The sequence below is a fragment of the Panthera uncia genome, chromosome E3, assembly GCF_023721935.1.
Source record: "Panthera uncia isolate 11264 chromosome E3, Puncia_PCG_1.0, whole genome shotgun sequence".
NCBI classification, from domain to species: Eukaryota; Metazoa; Chordata; class Mammalia; order Carnivora; family Felidae; genus Panthera; species Panthera uncia.
In genome coordinates this window covers 33,668,547-33,683,675 of record NC_064815.1, presented here as the reverse complement: position 1 = coordinate 33,683,675, position 15,129 = coordinate 33,668,547, and the positions used below count along the sequence as shown (strand labels likewise).

Genomic DNA, 15,129 nt, shown 5'->3' with positions numbered 1-15,129 from the left:
TATATTCTCAGAGAAGGGCTTTCCAGCCTCTCGCCTTGTTTTCAAAGTTGGCCGGAAAAGTGTGGCTGTGGCCTCCAAAAATTGGTAAGGAAGTGCTCACTCCTCTCCCTCTTCAGGAAGACATCCTGGAACTTGAGTTTTCCGCTTACCCTCTGGTGTAGAGAACTCTTGGTTTTATCCTCCGTTTTTTTTTTTTACAGGAAGGTAGGAAGGGACTTGACGCCTAGTAGCTAACTGCTACTTTTTTTTTTTTATTGTGGTAGGACACTTAACACAGAATTTGCCACTTGAATCTGTACAGCTCAGTGGCATTGAGCGCGGTGCACAGTCGTCACCACTGTCTAGTTTCACAACTGCTTGTTCTGCACCCTCCGGGGGAGCCCCCAACCCGGCAGCAGGCACATCCCCGCTGCCCACTGCTTCCGAGCTCTGGCGTCTGCTAATCTGTTTTCTGCCTACGGATTTGTGTATTCTGGGTTTTTTATACACACGGGTTCATCCGATATGTGATCTTTTGTGTCTGCTTTCTTGCCCTTAGCATACATTTTTCTTTTCTTTTCTTTTTTTTTAATTTTTTTTTCAACGTTTTTTATTTATTTTTGGGACAGAGAGAGACAGAGCATGAACGGGGGAGGGGCAGAGAGAGAGGGAGACACAGAATCGGAAACAGGCTCCAGGCTCCGAGCCATCAGCCCAGAGCCTGACGCGGGGCTCGAACTCACGGACCGCGAGATCGTGACCTGGCTGAAGTCGGACGCTTAACCGACTGCGCCACCCAGGCGCCCCTTAGCATAAATTTTTCAAGGTCTATCCGTGTTGTGTAATGTGTCAGTACTTCGTGCCTTTTTATGCCTGCATAATATTCCACAGCACGAACCTACCGCGTTTCCCATCCATTCGTCAGTGAGTGGACATTTGAGTTGTTTTCATTTCTTATTATGAATGATGCTCCAGAGAACATTTGTATTCGAGTTTTTGTTTGAGTACTTGTTTTCAGTTTTCTGGGTATGTATCTAGGAGTGGAGTTGCTGGGTCACATGGTGGTTCTATCTAACGTGTAGAGGAACCACCAAACCGTTTTCCACAGTTGCTGCACCGTTTTACATTCCCACCAACTCTGTGTAAGGGTTCCGGTCTCTCCATATCCTCTCCTGACTTGTAATCTTCTGTTTTTGCTTTGTTCTGTTTGTAATGGTCTTCCCAGTGGATGTGAAGTGGGGTCTCGGTTTGATTTGCATTTACCTAATGACTGGTGAGCATCTTTTCACGTGCTGGTTGGCCATTTGTGTATCTTCTTTGGAGAAATGTGTGTTCGGTTTCTTTGCCGATTCTTTATCTTTTCTGGACGAAGTCCAGTTCATCCATTGTTTTCATTGTTTTTTTTGTTGTTGTTGCTTATGTGTTTGGTGTCATATCTAAGAAACCATTTCAAATCCACGATCGTGAAGATTTACCCCTATTTTTCACTTAAGAGTCTTAAAGTTTAAGGCATCTATGCCTTCCATCGGTTTTGAGTAAATTTTTGTATGTGCTGTGAGGTGGGGGTCCAGCTTCATTCTTTGGCATGTGGATGTCCATTTGTCTTAGCATCACCGTTGAAAACTTTGTTCTTTGATTTGGTGTCCTTGTAGAAAATCAGTTGACCATAAATGTATGGATGTATTTTCTGGACTCTCAATTCTGTGCTGTTAGTCTACATATCTATCCTTATGCAAGGAACAACACTGTTTTGTAGTGCATTTTGAAATCGGGAAGTGGGAGTCCTTCAACTTGGTTATTCATTTTCAAGATTGTTTTTGGCTGTTTGGGGGTCCGTTGCAGTTCCATATGAAGTTAAAGATTAATTTTACCGTATTTGCAAAACAAGACCGTTGGGGCTTTGATAGAGATTGCATTGAATCTGTAGATCTCTTAGGAGTGTGTTTCTGTGTTTCAAAATACTAACTCTTCAGTCTACGAACGAGGAATGTCTTTCCATGTATTTTTCTTCCATTCAGCAGTGTTTTGTAATTTACAGCGTACCAGTCTTGTACTTTTTTGGTCAAATTTATTTCTAAATGTGTTGTTCTTTTTGATGCTGTTGTGAGAGGAATATTTTTCTTAATTTCATTTCCAGATCGCTCATTGTTAGTTTGTAGAAATGCAACTGGTTTTTGTGTGTTGATTGTGTATCCTGCAACCTTGCTGAATTTGTTAGTTTTTATAGTTTTTTGTAAGTTTTTCAGGAGTTTCCATACATGAGACCATGTCATCTGTGAATGGAGATAGCTTTGCTTCTTCCTTTTCAATTTGATGCCTTTTGTTTCTTGTTCTTGCCCGACTGCTCTGGCTGGAGCTCCAGTACAATGTTGAATAGCAGTGGTGGAAGCGGGCATCCTTGTCTTGTTGATCTTAGGGGAGAACTTTCAGTCTTTGACCATAGAGTATAACGTTAGCGGTGGGTTTAAGTAAACGCATTTTATCAGGTTGGGGAAATTCCCTTCCGTTCCTAGTTTGTTGAACATTTTTATCATGAAAGAGTGTTGCATTTTAATAAGTGCTTTTCCTGCATGATCACGTGGTTTTGTCTGACTGCTTCTTAAACAGACTTTCAGCGTTTGATTCTTCCTGTATTTTTGGTTCTTTTCTACACACTCACTTGTAGATGTACGCAGGTGTCGCTGTCTTAACCATTTGGGGGTTCCATGATGACAGTCGCGTTATTTCTCCATGTTCCTCATTGTAAGCTTATGATTCAGCTTTTTATGGCATAGGTGTGTTTTCATTTATCCCTTTGCTTTCTAGTTTCCAGGTTCTTGCTACTTATTGTGTTCTCCTCCTTTGTTTTGCTCTGTGGATGTATCCCTTTAGGAAAATGCCTTTTTAGGAGGGGTGTGCCATCTTTGTTCAGTGCATCATCTAAAACATTTTTTAATTTTATATTTTGGGGAGAGAGAGTGCGTGTGTGCAAGCTGGGGAGAGGGGCAGAAGGAGAGAGAGAAAAAGAGAGGGAGAGAGAATCCCAAGCAGACTCCCCACTCCCAACGTGGGGCTCAAGCCCACAACCCTGGGATCATGACCTGAGCCGAAATCAAGAGTCAGACATTCAAGCAACCCAGCCACCCAGGTGCCCCCCCCCCCCCAAGTGCACCATTTTAAACTGGAAATTCTTGGGTGACCTATTTTCAGAGAAAGCTGGCATTTGATGGAGTGTCTGCTCATAACCATTGTTTTCTGGTCTGAATTTATGATGGTCAGATGGTCTCCAGATTCTGAAAATAGAGCCAGTTTGAATTTGCTAACAGTATAAATGCCAGACGACATTTTTGAGAGAAGTGACAGGGGATGAAAGTTGCATCTTTCAGCTTTGCAGCTCCTGTCCTCACCTAAATACTTCAGGGTGAGGCAAGAGCCCAGGGAATTGCAGTGACCATGAGGCCCACTGCTGGTTCAGGTGCGGCGGTCTTGAGGACACCACAGGAGGGAGCGCCCACATCTGGGTTCACAGGGCGGGCGGGAACAAGACACTGATGGTGTCCCAGCAGGAGTGACCTGGGACCTGAGGTGCTGCTGCACCTCTCAGTGGAATGGCTGTGCCCATTCTCTGTCTTCCTCCCCTCGGAACTCATTGCTGTTAGGGCTGCTCGCCCCTCTGGATTTCTTGTGGAGGAGGAGTATGGACCTGCTGATGCGCGTGTGAAACCGGTTCACTTCCGCTGGACCCAAATGAACAGGGTTGGCAGAGGGGAACTTCTGCTGCTTATGACGCGCTGTTTGTCATAATCGTATGTTGTAGTCGGTTCTACTTCATTAAGTAACTTGCGTGATTATTAGGCGGTCTTGCGGTTTGAATCGCATCTGTAATTAACCATGCTTGTTATTTGGGCGCGTCGTCTTTGGTTGAGTCACACGGGCACTCAGTGATTGCTCACTGGTTGCAAATTTTCGTTGAAGAGGTAACTATGTGACAGATGCTTTCTGATGTTTGTGCAGGATGAAAGCGCGGGTCCCAGATGTAAGGAGTGGGGAGAACACTCATATAGACCAGCGATTCCCAGCAGGGGGGAGAAGCCTCTCTGGGCACTTGAGTAGCTTCAAAACAAAGCGGTGCTTTGCCTGGGTGCTTTTTTAGTCCTTGTCTTTATTTTGTTTGATCTTCAATTAATGTTATTAGAAGATATGAGCTATATCTAGAGTATGGAAAACAGATCCGTTGGATGGTTTCTTCACTTGTTGCTTATGCTGCAAACCTTTTCATTACCAGAAGGCCCTCATTTTTAGCCTGGTACTTGGCGGATGGGAGGACAGAGCATAAAAAGGGTCATTGAGAACTGTGTGCATTAAGTGTTTACGTTCATGGCACAACTAAAATCCTGTAATTGCCGTTGCCAATTACAGTTGGAAATAAAACAAAGCTGATACAGCTGTTTTGATCAGATGAGGAAACAGGAAGAGTGTTTTGAATGCATTGGGAAGAATGAGGTCCCCAGGTATGCATGACCCTCCCTGTCCATGCACGTGTGTAGCTCTCGACCGTGGTTTTGCCAAGCACACTGATGAGCAGTGGAGACCACTGAGGGACTCGAGGATTTTCAGTCTAAAGGCACGCAGCAGTGAGTGCCCCACGGTGCAGACACCTAAGAAGGGTTCATTGGCTCAGAGAGCTCAGGGTTGAGGTGGAGGGAAAGACCCATTAATAGGTAGCTATTACAGTTTCTGTCAAGTGAGGGCTGCTGGGGAGCACTAAAGCTAGCATCTAACTTGGACATGGGGGTTGGGAGCTCCAGGAGAGCTTTCTGGAGGCGGTGTCTCAGCTCTGAACTCCAAGGATGAGTAGAAGGTAGCCAGGAGCATTTGGGGTAGAAAGAGCCCAAGGGAATGAGGACGGGGAATCAGGAGGACATCCCGGACGAGGGAAGAGTGTAGGAACAGTGTGGGATAAGGAGAGGAGGGTTGTCTTGAGTCCAGGCTTTCAGTGAGGCTGCCCTGTGGATTGCTGGCAGATGGAGAGGGGAAGTGGGGCGTCTGGGTGGAGGCTTCTGTGCATTCAGTCTCTTACGTCTTATGTCTGGGTGCTGGGGAGCCATGGTGGCATGTGAAGGCGGTGAGGTGGTTGATCTTTTTGTAGACAGACCATTCTGGCAGTATTCTGGCTTGAGGGGGCGGGTCTAGAGGGCGGAACTAGTCAGCAGTGCTTGCCGGAAGCCAGCAGGAGATGGCAAGCAGGGGGAGCAGGACTGAAGAGGGGGTGGGCCACTGGAAGGAGAGAAGCAGGCCGGTGGGTGATCTGGACAGCCTGGATTTACTTATTGCAGACCATCCTGATGGAAATGCTCAACACAAAGTAAAGTTGGATGCTTGCCCGACTTAGATACAAAGGAATTACGGGTTAGGTAAATCAAGTCAGAGTAATAGAATCCGTAACAGACTCTTCGTGTGTTCTTGGGTTGGGGGAGGCCTTTCTGAGTCCGATGGACATGAGAGTCAGGGAAGGACTGACAGCACAGCCCAGGTCACCGTAGGCCAGTTCGTTGGCAAATGGGGATGTCCCAGGCCTGTGTGACGCGTATGGTTGACATCCTATAAAACAGTAAGAAAAAGGCAGACCTCCCAGTTGGGTCTTCCTCCCGTGTCACAGTGACCGCACGCGGTCCGAGCTCCCAGTGGCGGCGCCATCGGGCGCGGTGGAGCCTGGGAAACGACGCCCAGTTGCTGCTGTGGAAGTGACGCCTCGGGCAGGCCTGCTAACTGTGTTGGTTGTAAGGGGGTGTGGTGACTTCCGGGTGTGAAGCAACACAGTAAAGCTATGTTGTCGGTGCCCTGGGGTCTCAGATGAAGGACTGTCTGTGTGAGAGGAAGCGGGCTTGTTATTTAAAAAGAGCCCTTATCATCAAGAGCCCTTATCTTCGGGAGATGTGAGGGGTGCAGAGAAGCAATCACCTTCTCTACAAGCCCAGAGCTGTGTTGACGAAAACAAACCCATCAGCCTAGTCTCTTCCTGTGTCTTACATTCCTCGCCAAGAGAAACTTGCCTTGGCTGAAAACTATCTCTCAGTGCAGACTTGTTGCTGCTGATGACTTTTATGGAGTCCTTCTACCCCGTGCCAGGCAACACGAGCAGGCTCGGGGCCGTCACTAGTCCACTCCTCGGGTGACACTCTGAGCTCAGGCCCTGCTGACACTCCCATTTGATGGCACCACGCAGGTGTGAGTGCACCGTCATTCCCCTTCGCTCTGGGGTCTCTCGGCTGAATTTCAGAGCCTGCTTCACAAATGAAGACCAGAAAAGCCTTTTTTTTTTTTTTTTTTTTTTTTTTTTTAATTATACTTACTGGGTTAGTTGTTGAAATTACAAGACCAATACCTACTCTTTAAAAAAATTGTTGAGCAGAGCAGAAGAGTGTAAATGAAACGTGGAAGTCCCATTCTCTATAATTTTACCATTAAGTTTAGTGGTGTCTTGTACAAGTTTAAAAAACATTGAAATACATGTGTGTGTGTGTGTGTGTGTGTGGATGTAGACAGTATGTACATACACATAACATTTAGCATTCTGTGAGGGCCTTTCAAGTATTTTTGTGTTAGTCGTTTGTATCTGATTCACTATTTTATTTTTAACCTTTTTTTAGTTTTTAAATGTTTGTATTTGAGAGAGAGCACTAGTAAAGGAGGGGCAGAGAGAGAGGGAGACACAGAATCAGAAGAAGGCTGAAGGCTCTGAACTGTCAGCACAGAGCCCTATAAGGGGCTCAGACTCACAAGCCGTGAGATCGTGACCTGAACCAAAGTCAGTTGCTTAACCTACTGAGCCACCCAGGCGCCCCTGATTCACTGTTTTAAATACCCAGTTCATTTTTAGGATTCTGAGTTAGTATGAATTAGAGTATTTCATAAACTAACATTGTTCTATTTCTTAAGATAAAAACAGATGAATGCCAATTTCTAACCCAAATTATGATTTTTTTATACTTTTACTTAGACTGCATTATGCTTTTTTTTTTTTAATCTGTAGGCAGAAATAACTGGTGTTTTTATTAGTCTCTACATTATCTAATTTTAACAGGATTAAGATCTGAGCAGAACAGTTACATTAAGATTTAGTTCTAATTTTTAAAGACTCATTTTAGTTTGAAAAGCAATTCATATCTGCAGAGGACTTAACAAATGAACACCCAGTTGCAGTGCAGCTGCCCTTTGAAAGCAGAGCCCTGGGTGATTAAGGGCGGGTGAGGGTGGCGTTAGAACGTTTGTTAGGCGTGCATGCACGTCCTGGGGCCACTGTGGGCCTGCCTTGTGCGGCAGGAGCCCCGTGCCGTCAGCACAGACCGTCCCAGAGGGACGGCTCTTGTGGCAGATGGCGGCGTCTGGAGCTGCGCCCAGAGCTGGGAGGAGAGTCTGTCACTGTCCCCTTTGATTGCCGCTGTCCCTGTGGACAGGTCATGGACAAGAGCCGCCAGTTCTGACCTTTGCCTTGGGGAGAGGGCCGCTTTGCACAGGGGTGACGAGGTGGACCCACGGCACGTTGTTTCTGGGGATTTCCGATCGGAAAGCTGCACTGGTCTGTTCCGCTTGGGCTCGTTGAGTCTCAATCCACTTGACCTGTCCATCTCTGTAGACCGTTACCGACTGGGTGGTGCAGTTGTGGTCTGTAGGGTGAGAGGAGGTTCTTGTCTCCAGTTTTTCTTTAGAACGGATAGCGTTTCCTAACAAATTATTGTGTGCTGATATTTCAGAGATATTAGTTTTTTCTGTCTCTGGCTTTGCCTTTCGCTTGAAGCTCTGTTTTCAACCTTGTGTGACTTGTAATTTTCATGATTTTTCAGGCATGTTTTCTGGATGGTTACTAGATTAGTACGGACATTCTAAATAGTAAAAATTCAAATTATATGTGTTCATAGAACTAAAATTCATTCTTTTTAACAAATATATGTATTTAAATATATATATATATATAAATATATTTTAGAGAAAAAGAGAGTGAAAGTGTGCGTGAGCTGGGTATCGGGCAGAGGGAAAGAGAGAGACTCCCAAGCAGGCTCCATGCTCCCGCTTCCGCAACCCTGGGATGGTGACCTGAGCCAAAATCAGGAATGGGATGCTCGACAGACTGAGCCACCCAGGTGCCTCAAGTTCATTCTTGGTTAAAGCATTGAAGAACAAAAACTAAGCTTTGTGTTTTCATCTCTATCATATGATATCAATATAACCATATGTACTCAAGAGGCATTAAAGGAGAAGCACAGTGTAACTTAAGAGTATTTTATTTATTGATTGATCGATTGATTGATTGATTGGCTTCTTGCCCAGCGCAGAGCCCAGTGTGGGGCTCGAGGTCACAACCCTGAGATCAAGACCTCAGCTGAGATCAGGAGTCGGATACTTAACCGACTGAGTCACCCATGTGGCCCTTAATGGTAAAAAAAATTTTTTTAATCTGATTTTAGAAGCCTGCTAAGAACTGCATGTTTATAAAGATACTTAGTTCCTTAGGTTTGTAGCCAAAGTTCAGCCTAAACAGAGGACCTGTCCTTTGCCTGTGTGTGCTGACTTGCATGCTGTCTTAGCCACTCGGCAACCAAGAGCAAGGGAGACACTTGGGGTGATGTAGGGGCGTACTCCTTCCCGCTTGCACAGGACGCTCTTGGCCCTCTGTCTCCTGAGCTTAGAAAGCTGCCCCTTCTGAAGAGGCTTCTCTTAGTAGGGCAGAGGAGGCCCCTCCTGCACTGTGGGGCTCTTACCCAAGCCCCCTCGTGCAAATCTGCCAGGCGGGACAGCCTGGGGGAGTCCTGCGCTGGGGCTCTGGGCCTGCAGATGGGGCCCGATAAGGCCCTAGCAGTCAGCACAGGACACTTTGAGAAGGGAGCAGCCTGGAAGGGACTGGGGAAATGAGGGCAGTGGAGCCTGGACCGTGTCCCTCTTTGTAGCACATCTGTTTGCAAAATGTCGACCTCAAATTCTTTCCAGGGTTTTCTGATGTCATTGAAGACGTTTCCAGTCCTCTTTTTCACCTACTGTTCGTGTGATTTCCCTTGGGTCTCAGGCTGAGCCTGGTGGGGGCAGGCTTTAAGGTTACGTGTGGACTTGACTTAGTGATGGAAATGGAAGCTGGGAACAGCATTTGGAAAATGCTTAGCACTTAGGTTTAGTTATCAGTGGGTCTAGTATTGGAATTGCTGCTTTGCTGTCACGCGTTCCTATCTGCTTCTGGGAGAGGGCTGGCCTCGCAACCTGTTGACTCCGTGCTGGAGCTGTCCGAGCTGCCTGGTCGACTTTGTGTTTTATTTAGGCTGGGGGTTGAGTGCATCTTCCACCTCTAGAGTTGCTAACTGAAGAAAAACAATCTGGTTTTTATTTTTTTAAACCTTTTTTTTTTTTTTAACGTTTTTTATTTATTTTTGAGACAGAGAGAGACAGAGCATGAACGGGGGAGGGTCAGAGAGAGGGAGACACAGAATCGGAAACAGGCTCCAGGCTCTGAGCTGTCAGCACAGAGCCTGACGCGGGGCTCGAACTCACGGACCGTGAGATCATGACCTGAGCCGAAGTCGGCCGCTTAACCGACTGAGCCACCCAGGCGCCCCAACAATCTGGTTTTTAAAAGGTTTAAAATACAGGCTATCTAACTTTATTCTACAAAATACTAAAGCTAATATCTGAGTGTTTGTCATGGTCACTGCCTTACATGCGTTATTTCATTTAATCCTTTCTGCTTTAGGGGCGCCTGGGTGTCTCAGTCGGTTGGGCGTCCGACTTCGGCTCAGGTCATGATCTCACAGTTCGTGGCTTCGAGCGCCGCCGTCGGGCTCTGTGCTGACAGCTCAGAGCCTGGAGCCTGCTTCGGATTCTGTGTCTCCCTCTCTCTCTGACCCAACCCCATTTGTGCACTCGCGCGCTCTCTCTCTCTCAAAAATAAAAAAAAATTAAAATCCTTTCCACTTGATTTCATTTTCATCGTGTAATTATTTTTAATGCTCACATTTCATGAAGGGAACTGAGGAATACTTTCAGTGTTCTGGAGCCATCGTACGATCTGTTTGAGAGGGAGGGAAAGAAGGAAAGAGCGGGGTCGATGGAGGGAAGGAGCCAGATAAGTCTAGTAACATTAACCATCACCTCCAGTAATTCTGTTCTGCAGTGAGCTTGGGAGAGGGCTGGAATCACCCCTCCCTCTGGAGACTGACCAGTGCTGCCTCCTCGCACGTTCTGCTGTGCAGGAGTTTGACCCTCGTGTGCTTCTCCAGGGAGAAGTGGTTTTCTGGGCTGTGGAGTAAGCAGTGGCAAAAGCACCTCCCTGGGCCACGGGTCTGATTAAGCCGGGGCCAGACACTGTGTAGAGTTTTAGACTTAGGTGCATCTCACTGAAAAGCATGATGTGAAATTCACGTGATTATAGGAGTGGGTGGGAAAAGGGCCCACTTAGTGGTGAGCGACCACACCCTCACCCTGGTGCCGTCGTAGCCGGGGAGCCGTGAGCATCCTGGTGTGTCCTCCACCGTCCCCTCCTGTCTTTCCTCCAGAGCCAGGCTGCCGGCTGTTCCTAGAGCCTGGCGTCTGTCCACACTGGCACCCTCTTGAGGGTGTCGTGTTCGGGCATTTTGTTACGTTTGTATCTGCCCTCATCAGACGTTTCACCCAGAGTCAGCCAGCGGGTCTGCTGCTCCCCAGGTTCCCTGTCCCTCTTCTCACCTGTCGGATTTTTGACACCCTCTGCTGGAATCCTGTCATTCCTAGGATTCCTGCCACAGGCAGTAGCTGTGCATGGCTCTGGGCTCGAAATTATTTCAGCGACAAGAAGTTAAATTTATTTGCAAGTTGTGTCATAAGGCCTCCGTTAAACCTGGCTACAGGTGGGATGGCTCTCAGCTTTGTCGTCGGGCTCGTCGAGTGGTTCAAAATGGCGGTAGCTGGTCGTCCACCCCTGTTAGCTTCTGGAAACACCGTTTGTCGCGCATTAGAAATTAGTGTAGTTCTTGTAGTGGGATAAAAACGTGAGAACATGTAAATGTAACTTCTCAAGTAAGGCTGTGAGTTCTTGCGTATGCCCTCGCCAGGGCCCGGAACTGCCCCCCCTGTGCTGAGTCACAGGCTGGAGCCCCTTCGGCCCTCGGTGGCCTCGTCAGGAGGAGAGCCGCCCCTGCTCCCCGCTTGGGGCCTCCCACGTGTCAGCCGCCGCAGTCAGCCAGTGGGGCCGAGCTGGAGCTGGGACCGAGCCCAGATCTGCAGGCCTCTGCCCCTGTTCTCAGCTGGATGCTCTCCTGTCTGTGTGTCCTGATCTCTGAGGTGACTGTTCAAGTACTTGCCTGGGGCGGCGGGGGGGGGGGGGGGGGGGGGGGGTTCTGCCGTTCGTGTTTGCCACACTGATTTCTGTAAACTTCAGGGAAACGTAAGCCAACCCAAGACAACCGTTCACTGAGGATGTATCAGATACCAACCGTAGCACAGTTGGTGGAAATTAGTGATGATGGTAACTTGACACTGAGGTTTAATAATGTCGGTAGAGCAGGTATTGGAGACTGTTAGGGTGAAAGGTCACTGGGAATGAAGTTGGAAAGTTTGGGTTTTGTTAATCATTGAGTAAGAGGGAATAAAAAAGTTAGTCCGTTTCCACCCTGGAGAGTGAGAACAACTATGGGGTATTTATATAAGCGTTTCATGGTTGCTTAGTAAGTTCCTGGTGCGAGTTGGGGTAGTCAGAAGCCGAGGTTACGCTGCGGGCGTGGCTTGGGATCCGCACCGGCAGGTGAGCCAGGCAGGTGAGCCACGCTCGGAGGGCTGCGGGGACAAGGCCGCCTGGCTGTGCCCTCCTGCCGCGCCCGAGCCCGGACTCTGGCCTGGACTCCCACGTGGGCCGGAGGCGACTCTAGGAGGTCGGGCGGGGGAACGCGTCGTGGACCGGCCGCTGTAAGTGGCCAGAGGTCATTTGTCTGTAGCCCGAGGGTTAAGTGCATGTTTAGAGGGCCAGATAACGTGTTTGTTCCGTGGGCCAGTAGACCGAGTCCCTGAGAAGCTCTGAAGAGTGTTGAAAAGTTTTTTACATGCAGGAGTTTTGTGTGTTTGTTGACATTAGTAGGCACAGTACAATTTTTATAACATAAACAATGCTTTTTATTTCTGTGGTTCTTAATCCTTTAAAGAATATTTGGATTGTTAGAAAATGGTGTGAATTGAAGTACTTTTGCTTTGGTTTATAGGAGACCGTCATTTACACATAAGTATTTTTTGTCCAGGCTGGTCTGTATTTTTAGTTTTATCTTCCTTAGATTTTTCAACAATGGGTTATGATTCACATTCACTACTATGAGGTGTGTTTTTTGTTTTGTTTTGTTTTGTTTTTTTAATTTGGAGGGTGTGTGGGTGTGTGGTGAGTGTGTGTGTGAGAGAGAATATTTTTAGCCAGAGGAAAGTTTGAGTCATTCCAGGGAAATTTCGATGACAATCTGAAAAACAGGGTGCTCAAAAATGTGTTTTTAAGATTTTATTTTTTATTATTTATTATTTGTTTGAAAGCGGGCTCTGCGCTGACAGCAGAGGGCCTGATGTGGGGCTCGAATGCGATGAACCTCGAGATCATGATCTGAGCTTAAGTCAGTCGCTCAACCGACTGAGCCACCCAGGTGCCCCTTAAGATTTTACTTTTAAGTAATCTCTACACCCAGTGTGGGGCTCAAACTTACGGCCCCAAGATCAAGAGTCGCATGCTCTACCGACTGGGCCAGTCGGGCGCCCTAAAACTATTTAATTAAAAAAAAAAAAGTTCTTTTGGGGAAAAATAAAAGTGTAAGCAGTGCCTTGAGCTCGTGTGTCGATCAGCCTGCAGTTTTCTGGTTCTGAGGTGCTTGGAAAGGCATGAGCATCTGTGATAAGTGCCTGACCGGGGACTGAGGATCCCTTCTATTTTTTTTTTTAGGTAGTTTGTTTTGTCTTGTTTTGTTTTCCTTTTTCAGGAATCTCTACGCCCAGCGTGGGACTCAAGCTCACAACCCGGAGATCAAGAGTCACGTGCTCTTCCACCTGAGCCAGCCAGGTGCCCCAAGAATCCCATCTATTTTGGTCAATAACAACGAAAACTTACTACATAAGAAAGAGAACATCTTGACACCTTTGAGAATTTAAAAATACATTTTGAAAAGGGTCTGAGTCACTTTCTGTATTCTTCTGAAGGTGCCCCAATTTTCATAACTATAAGTGAGTTGATCTCGGGTTTCCCCTTTTACTCCCAGGGTATGTTGCTGTAGGAAACTACGCCTAACATAAGGGTTTGTAGCGATGAGAAGACTTTGTCTCCTTTGTCTAAAAAATAAAAAACAAAGAACGACTAGCTTTGTTTTACTAAAATCTTGGTGGTGACGTTTTGGTCACCGACTATGTGCCGTGGGTTGGCTGTGACAGACAGCGCTTCTCTGTGTTTCTACCCTCCTAACACCCTGCATTGCTTTCTCCCCCACCTTCTGCAGTATGAGACCGTGACCATGGACTTTTCTCGGCTCCACATGTACACCCCTCCTCAGTGTGCGCCCGAGAACACTGGCTACACGTACGCACTCAGGTGAGCGTGCCTGCGTTCCGTCGCCCTCCCGGTCGCCTCCTGCCCCTGAATGCCGTGGATTTGTGGGCGCTTCCTGCTGCTTGCAGCCACACGCTGTCTTCTGAAAGTGAAAATGTCTACGGAGTTTATATCATACTATGGCTTTGCAAAACTGCTAAACTGACATGGAAATTGTGAGGGGGTTTTGAAAACCGAACATTTCTGATGACTCAGGGATGAGTCATTGCAAATGTACTGCTCTTTCCGACCCCACCCAAGTGGCTGTGGTCTCTAGAATAAATCTTTGTGGTTATGGGTAGGGTTTTGTGATTTATACTGATGGCCGGGTATTTTAAAGTTAGTAGAAATAACCTGGAAAATGATTTGCCTTTGAGAGGAGGTATCCTAAACAGAATTTTGATGAAGCCCGAGGTTTGAAGAACATGGCTTCTCTCAGATGCGAGGTTTTCAGTTTTTATTCTGACATGATACTGAAGTTCACGGCTAAGTCTAAGAGTTGCCGACTAGCCCTTCGCGTGTCTAGTTCACCAGGTAGGAGTGATTATCAAGATGGATTATAAAATCTGGGATTGTGCCAAAGGAAAATACACTACCGGGTGGGTTAGGGTTTGGCAGTTAGGAAAGCTGTTGTGGGGGTGCCTGGGGGGCTCAGTGGGTTAAGTGTCCACCTTCAGCTCAGGTCGTGATCTCGTGGTTCACGGGTTCGAGCCGCATGTCAGGCTCTGTGCTGACAGCTCGGAGCCGGGCGCCTGCTTGGGATTCTGAGTCTCCCCCTCTCTCTGCCCCTCCCCTGCTCACGCTCCGTCTCTGTCTCTCTCTCTCTCAAAAATAAACACTTAAACAATTTTTTTAAAAATAAAAAACACCTGTTGTGTTCTGGAAAGACCTTTAAGGCACACGAGGAAAATGCTCATGTAATTTTTTTCAATGACTTGTCTTCTAAAAGGGAAAAATATAATTTAAAACTTAAGAAAATCAGAAGGTATTTTAACAAAGATGCTTTTTTTTCTTAATTTGAGAGTGAGTGCCTGAGCAGAGCAGAGGCGGGGCGGGGGGGGGGGGGGGGGGGGGGGGGAAGAGGGCGCATGCACAAGAGAGTATCATAAGCAGGCTCCATGCTCAGCATGGAGCCCAACGTGGGGCTCAATCCCACGAAATCAAGAGTTAGATGCTCAGACAACTGCGCCACTGAGGCGCCCCTGGCAAAGATGTTTTTGCAGCGTTTTTAACAGTGTTTTTTAACAGTGTTAGTCAAACGTCACATTGAATGATTGCGGTTTTATTCACGATTCTGGATCATTGACTGTTTTTGTCAAAAGTTCTGAAATATGTTAGAACAAAGGGAGTGGGCCAACTCAAAACTGTTCCTTGTTCTGTATTGTGGGGCATAAAAATAATTACTCTCGGTTAATTATTTTTAGCTTTTATAACCTATTTTAAATACAGTTTTTTAAAAATGCACACGTGTGGGTCTCTGCACCGGGAAAGCCGCCCGGCTAATTTCGGTGCACGCGGCCCTCCTCCAGTGAGATGTGGGCGTAGACGCGGAAGTGTGGGCCGACCGAAGTGGCAGAGGCGGCCGGTGTGCTTGGTGCACCGTGCTG

General features: G+C 47.1%; 1 protein-coding gene across 15 annotated transcripts in view; it reads left to right on the top strand.

Annotated features, from left to right (window-relative positions):
• Window positions 1-15,129, top strand: part of SUN1 (Sad1 and UNC84 domain containing 1) — a 54,490-nt gene that overhangs the window by 3,101 nt on the left and 36,260 nt on the right. For 11 of the 15 annotated variants that reach the window (XM_049639016.1, XM_049639023.1, XM_049639022.1 and 8 more), the window contains exons 2-3: window positions 12,924-13,164; window positions 13,434-13,525. The exons of 1 other annotated variant lie outside the window; for it this stretch is intronic. In XM_049639016.1, coding sequence (XP_049494973.1) covers window positions 13,449-13,525 — 77 coding nt within the window. In that variant the 5' untranslated portion in view covers window positions 12,924-13,164; window positions 13,434-13,448. Of the gene's footprint in view, window positions 1-1,030; window positions 13,165-13,433; window positions 13,526-15,129 lie in introns of those variants that run through there. 3 more of the 15 variants (XM_049639015.1, XM_049639014.1, XM_049639017.1) reach the window with 3 other exon arrangements.